Source organism: Chinchilla lanigera, unplaced genomic scaffold (genome assembly GCF_000276665.1).
Source record: "Chinchilla lanigera isolate Chin_1 unplaced genomic scaffold, ChiLan1.0 scaffold00095, whole genome shotgun sequence".
Taxonomy (NCBI): Eukaryota; Metazoa; Chordata; class Mammalia; order Rodentia; family Chinchillidae; genus Chinchilla; species Chinchilla lanigera.
This window is the reverse complement of record NW_004955496.1, coordinates 100,803-107,586: the sequence shown is the minus strand read 5'-3', so window position 1 is coordinate 107,586 and position 6,784 is coordinate 100,803. Positions and strand designations below refer to the sequence as shown.

The following is a 6,784-nucleotide window of genomic DNA, read 5'->3' as shown; positions in this document are numbered from 1 at the left end:
AAAAAAAAAAAAAAGTAAAAGAAAGAAATGCAAGGTTATAGTTTAGATTTAGAAAGTCTCATGTGTTCAAAGGGGAGCTTTTGGAAGATGACTGAATGCTGATTGAATGGATAATGGGGGCGCTATTAATCCACTGATGTACCCACAACAGATTGTGCTGCCAGGACGTGGGGACTGGCTGGAGGAGGTGGATCATTGCAGATATGCCTTGGTGGCTGTATCTTTTGGTCAGGCTCTCTTTTGGAAGATTTTTTTTTTTTTTTTTTGGTAGCAGAAATAGAACTCATGACCTTGCAATTGCCAGGTAGGCACTGTGCTGCTGAGCTCTCTCCCCGGCCTGGTCTAGCTCTTTTCTGTCTTTTTGTCTGCTTCCTAGCCTCCACAGAGTGACCAGCTTTCCCCGATGAGGCTCTTCTACCATGCCGTGTATGCCCTGGATCCAGCCAACAAAACCCTCCAAACCTGGGAGCCAAATATGCCTCTCCTTCTTTAAATTGTGGGTGTCAGGTATTTTTGCTCCAGTGACAGAAAGGCCAACTAATACAAAAGCTAACAAGAAGTCATCACAAAGCACAAAGCTTACTGGAAAGAGTAACTATACAGACAAATTGGTAATTCATTAACGTTATAAACATGGTAAGTGAATCATTTATATCTTTGGTATGAACACTAAAAGAAAAACAGTTAAAAACAGTGTCTTAGCCACTCACCTCCCCACTGGGACAAAATATCCAACACTCACAACTTAAGGAGAAGAGGTTTATTTAGCTCACAGTTTAAAATTTTTAGTTCTTGCATAATTCATGGTGTGGCCCAAGGGCCTGGGTGCTCACCTCATGGCAGCTAGGAAGTAGCGAGCAGACGGAGGAGCCAGGAAGCTGATGAACCCTTTCCGGCCATGCCCCCACTGACCTGCCATTTTGAACCAGACCTAACCTCCTAATAGCAAGTCAGCTATAGTGTCCCATAATCCAATCACCTTCCAAATACATGAAGCTTTGGAACTATTTTGTATTTAAACCTTAACAAATAACAACTGCATTAATATATTAAGAGATAGGAAGTATGAAAAAATGTAAAATGTGACATAAAGAATTTAAAATATGAAGAATAATGGAGTACAATGGTAGAAGGGTAGAGTTTTTGCATTTTTCTTTTATTATTCTTTTCCTAACTTTTTTTCTTGGGTGTAGGGTGGTACTGGGACTTTCACACTGAGCTACATCACCAGCCTCCTCCTTCTTTTTAAAAAATTTCAGACAAGGTCTCGCTAAGTCCCTGAGTTGCCCAGGTTGTACTCAAACTTGCTATTCTCTTGCCTCAGCCTCCCAAAGTGTTGGGTTTACAGACATGCACCACTGCACCTGGCATTCTTTTGCTGTCTTTAATGATCAATATTAAATTGTTATCATTTTAAAATAGCTTGTTCTCATCAAAAGTCTTTTTAAAGTCCTTATGGTAACCATAAATCAAAAGCCTATAGTGGACACTCAAAATAATAGGCAAGAAATCAAGTCACATACAAAGAAATACTGTAAGAGAGGGAGAAAAGAATCACCATAACACTAGGAAAAAGTAACAAAATGGTAACGTAGTACTTATTTATAAATTACCTTAAATGAAAGTGGATTAAAATTTTCAGCTGAAAGTCCTGTGGTAGCCAAGGTTGATGGTGCATACTTGTAATTCCAGCACTCTGGGGGACTGAAGCGGCAGCGGTAGGGGGCGGGGTGTCACAAGTTTAAGCCCAGCCTGTGAAACTTAGAAATTCATTGAGAACTTGTCTCAAAAAAATAAAATAAAAAGGAATAGGGATAGGGATGTAGCTTAGTACAAAGGCCCTTGATTCAATTCCTAGGTAATCCCCCCAAGAATTAACTATACAGTGCTCATAAGAAATTCATTTAATCTCTAGGAGTCATATACACTGAGAGTAAAGAGATAGGAAAAGATATTCAGTGCAAATGGAACGCAAAAGAAAGTAGAAGTAGCCACATTTATATCAGATAAAATAGACTTTAATCAAAAACAGTAAAAAGAGACAAGGGAGGTCATTGTATAGTAATAAAGAATCAAGTCAGCAAGAAGAAATATGAGTTGTAAATATAAATACATAAGTCAAATATTAATATAACTAAAGCAAGAAATTGACTGCAATATTATAATAGTAAGGAACTTTAAGACCCACTTTCAAGAATGGCCAGATAATCCAGACAGAAGACTAATGAAGAAACATCAGAGTTAAATCGCACCTGGACAAAAGGACTTAATAACACCTATAGAACATTGCACCCAGCAGCTGCAGAGAACATATTCTTCTCAGTAGCACAGGGAACATTCTCCAGGATGGATTCTATGAAAGGCCACAAAATAAATCTCAAAGAAAGCTTTAAATGAAATCATACTGAATATCTTTTCTATCCACAATGCAATAAAGCTAGAAATCAATACTGAGAAAAACTTTGGAAATGATACAAGTACATAGAAATTAAACAGTGCATTCCAGAACAACCAATGACTCAGTGAAGAAATTAGGAAGAAAATTAAAATTTATTTTAAAATAAATAAAACTTCCTTGAAACAAATGATAACAGAAACATAGCAAGCCTATGGAGTATAGTAAAAGTGTTAGTAAGAAAGAAGATTATGGAAATCATTGTCTACATCAAAAGAGCAGAAATAAATAAACAACTTCATTGCACCTTAGATAGCTAGAAAATAAGATCAAATCACATTAGCAAAAGGAAAGAACCCCAAATTAGCAGAAGGAAATAATAACAAAGATTAGAGCATAAATAAAAGAAACACTATAAAAAATCAGAAAAAGTTTGTTTTTTCAAAAATATAAACAAAATTGGCACTTTCACTAAGAAAAAAGAAAGAACAAATAAATAAAAGAGATGAATAAGAGACATTACAACTAACACCACAGAAATACAAAGGATCATCAGAGACTATGACAGCCATATGCTACAAACATTGATAATTTAGAAGAAACAGAAAAAAATCCTGGACACATATATCTTAGCCAATATTGAATAATGAGAAAAAAAAACTTTAAACAAATTAACAATGAGTGAGAATATTGAATCAATAATAAAAAGTCTCCTGTTCAAGGAAAGCTAGGGAGTGGACACCTTCACTCTTGAATTCTACCAAACCTTAAAAGAGTTAATTCTTATTCTCATATTATCCCCCCACCCCAAAAAAGAGGAGAGAGTACTTCTAAAGTCATTTTATGAGGTCAGCATTACCCCGATATCAAAACCAGAGAAGATCAGCAAACAAAACGAAACAAAACAACATAAAAACAAATAAAACCACAGAAGCTGTGAGTGAATACCTTTAATGAAGATAGGTGGAAAAAGCCTTTATGGGGTGCTAGCAAATTTCATGTAGTAGCATATCAAAAAATTGTTCACTATGATCAAGTGGGATCCATGCCAGGTATGTATGGATGTAACAGTCCAGGCAGGTAAGAGGCAAATTAATGGTATACCACATCAACAAATGAAGGCTGAAGATCATGTGGTCTTTTCAACAGATGCAGAAAAAGCATTTGATAAAATGCAGTATATCTTCCTGATAAAAACCCTAAAAATGGGGCATGGGATATATTTCAGCATGACAGCACCTTCCTGGCAAGGGCAAGGTCATGAGTTCGGTTCCCAGTACAAAGACCAAAGCCCTAAACATTGTGAGTATAGAAATTGCATAACTGAACATGATAAGGGCCGTATAAAACAAGCCCACAGCTAATATCACACTGAATGCAGAAAGACTGATAGCTTTGACAAGGATACTCCCTTTTGCCACTTTCACTGGACATAGTGCTGAAAGTGCTCTTAGCCAGAGTCAAGTAGAGAAAGAAATAAAGAGCATCCAAAATGAAAAGGAAGAAATAAAACTGTTACCTTTTGCAGATGACATGATCGTATGCATGAAAATCCCAGAGTCCCCACCAAAAATATCAGGACTAATAAATGAATTCAGCAAATTTGCAGGATATAAATATCAACATACAAAAATGAGTAACATTTCTAGAGTCCAAGTGTCAGCTATCTGAAAAAGAAATCTATCCACTTCTGTACAATAGCTACAGAAAATAAATTTAATCAAAGAGGATATCTCTACAATACAAGCTATAATATACTGATGAAAGAAGTTGAACAGAAATGGAAGAGGACACATGTACACACACTCAGAAATGGAAAGTGAGCTCATATTCATTGACTGGAAGAACCAATATTGGTAAAATGTCCATACTACACCAAACAATCTATAAATTCCATGTAATCTCCACAAAAATACCAATGATATTTTCAAAGAAGTAGAAAAAAGTTCTAGAATCTATGTGGAAAAACCCCGAATAGCCAAGCAATCTTGAGGAAGAAGAAGAAGAAAAAAAAAAACAAAAAACAAGAGGTAGTACAGTGCCTGACTTAAAGAATGTACCATACATCTATAGTACTCAAAATAGTATGCTATTGGCATAGAAACAGATGTACAGACCCATGAGACAGAATAGACACCAAAAGACAAATCTGTGCATCTGTAGCCAACTGATCTTCAATAAACTTGCTAAGAACACGTGTTGGGGAAAGGACAGTCTCCTCAATGAACAGTGCTGGAAAAATTGGATATTTTTTTACCACATGATCTTCCGCATATAAGAAACTCAAACAGAGCCAGGGATATAGCTCAGCAGCACAGCAACTGCCTGGCAAATGTGAGGTTTTGCATTTGATTCCTGGTACCAAAAAATGTTAAAAAATAAAGAAACTCAAACAATTCAGTGGCACAAAACCAAATAATCCAGTTTTTACAGTACTCTGAAAAAGGGGAGTGAAGTGGTATCAGAAAATGGAACGACATCCCTTGCTTTTGGGTAGGAAAATGGCCATACTTCCAAAGCTGTTACACAGATTTAGTGGAATTCTGATCAAAATTCCAATAGAATATCTCACTGAATTAGAGAAAAAAATCTTATAATTCATTTGGAACCAGAAGAGATCTAGAGTAGCAAAGGTTCTGGGCAACAAAGGCAAGGCAGGGGGCATCACAATCCCTGACTTGAAATCGTACTATAAAGCTATGGTGATTAAAACAATGTGGTACTGGCAAAAAACCCCCAAACAAACAAACAAGCACCCCCCCCAAATAAACCTGAAAATAAGTGGAACAGATTAGAAGATGCAGAAACAACTCCAGACATACTCAGCCACCTTATCTTTGACAAAGGTGCCAAACAATTCACTGCAGGAAGGATAGCCTCTTTAATAAATGGTCCTGGAAAAACAGGCTGTCCAGATGCTGAAGATTTAAACAAGACCCATATCTTTCAGCATACACTAAAATAAATTCAAAATGGATCAAAGATCTAAATATTAAAATAGAGACATTAAATCTGCTGGAAGATAGAACAGGTGAAACTCTTGGAGACATTGGTGTAGGCAAATACTTTATGAATAAAACCCTAATCACACAGGAATTATCACAAAGAATTAACATCCAGGATCTCATCTTATTAAAAAGCTTTTGCAGGCTGGGGATTTAGCTCAGCGGCAAAAAGCGCCTGCCTGGCAAGCGCAAGGTCGTGAGTTCGGTTCCCGGTACCGGAGAAAAACAAAAAAAACAAAACAAAACAACAACAAAAAAAAAAAAATAAAAAGCTTTTGCACATCAAGAGAAAGCACCTACAAAGTAAAAAGAAATCTCACATGTGGGCAAAAATATTTGCTGAATGTTCCTCAGACAAAGGGTTACTATCGAGAAAGTATAAAGAACTCAAAAAAATTAGATCTCCCAAATTTAAAGATACAAAAATGGGCATCTAAAATGAATACACCCTTCTCAGATGAAGAAATACAAACAACAAGTAAATATATGAAAAAACGTTGAACATCACTGATCATTCAAGACATGCAAATTAGGGCTGGGCATATAGCTCAGCGGTACATGTACCTGTCTGGTAAGAGCAAGATCCTGAGTTCATTTCCTAGTACCAAAAAAAAAAAAAAAAAAAAAAAAAAGACATGCAAATTAAAACAACCTTGAAATTCCATCTCGGTCAACTATTCAACATGGAGGCGGAGGTCGATAAGCTGGAACTGATGGCTAGTGGTGGCAAACCTATGGCCTGGGTGCCACGGCCAGCCATTTGTTAACAGTGAAAGCTCTAAAGGGTTAGCCATCACTGGCCTAGACCATTTACTTCAAAAACAAGCAAATACTTGAAGATTGGGGAAAAAAGAAGAATCAAGATATATTACGTACAGTTCCAGAAAGCTGACTCTGATCTGGATTACATTCAGTATAGGCTGGAATATGAAATCAAGACTAATCATCCTGATTCAGCAGGAGAGAAAAATCCAGTTACACTCTTAAAGGAATTGTCAGCAATAAAGTCTCGATACCAATCTTTGTGTGCACGTTTTAAACCTGTTGCTATTGAGCAGAAAGAGACTAAGAGCCGCATTTGCACTACTTTGAATAAGACTATGACCATGATACAAGAACTTCAGAAGCAAACAGATGTGGAGCTGTCGCCACTGACTGAAGAAGAAAAAACTGGAATAGAAAAGTTAAAATCTCATATACCCCACCTATGAAGAAATGAAATTGCAAAAGGGAACTCTAATGAAGAAGAGATTAATTCCAGAGCAATACAGGAAGATGTCTTGTTAACAGTTCATGAGTAGAGGTGGAGGGTGGTCGAGGAGATTTGGTTTGAGTGACAGGGTGGTGATGCCTTTCATAAGAGAAGGATTAAGAAGGGCAGATA

General features: G+C 36.7%; 1 protein-coding gene across 1 annotated transcript; it reads left to right on the top strand.

Annotated features, from left to right (window-relative positions):
* The first annotated feature begins 6,075 nt into the window (after window positions 1-6,075).
* On the top strand, window positions 6,076-6,777 carry LOC102022405 (spindle and kinetochore-associated protein 2). Its single transcript, XM_013505375.1, has 2 exons — window positions 6,076-6,116; window positions 6,279-6,777. The coding sequence occupies exons 1-2, from the start codon at window positions 6,084-6,086 to the stop codon at window positions 6,609-6,611; spliced, it is 366 nt and encodes a 121-aa protein (XP_013360829.1). The 5' UTR covers window positions 6,076-6,083; the 3' UTR covers window positions 6,612-6,777.
* Window positions 6,778-6,784: the final 7 nt, after the last annotated feature.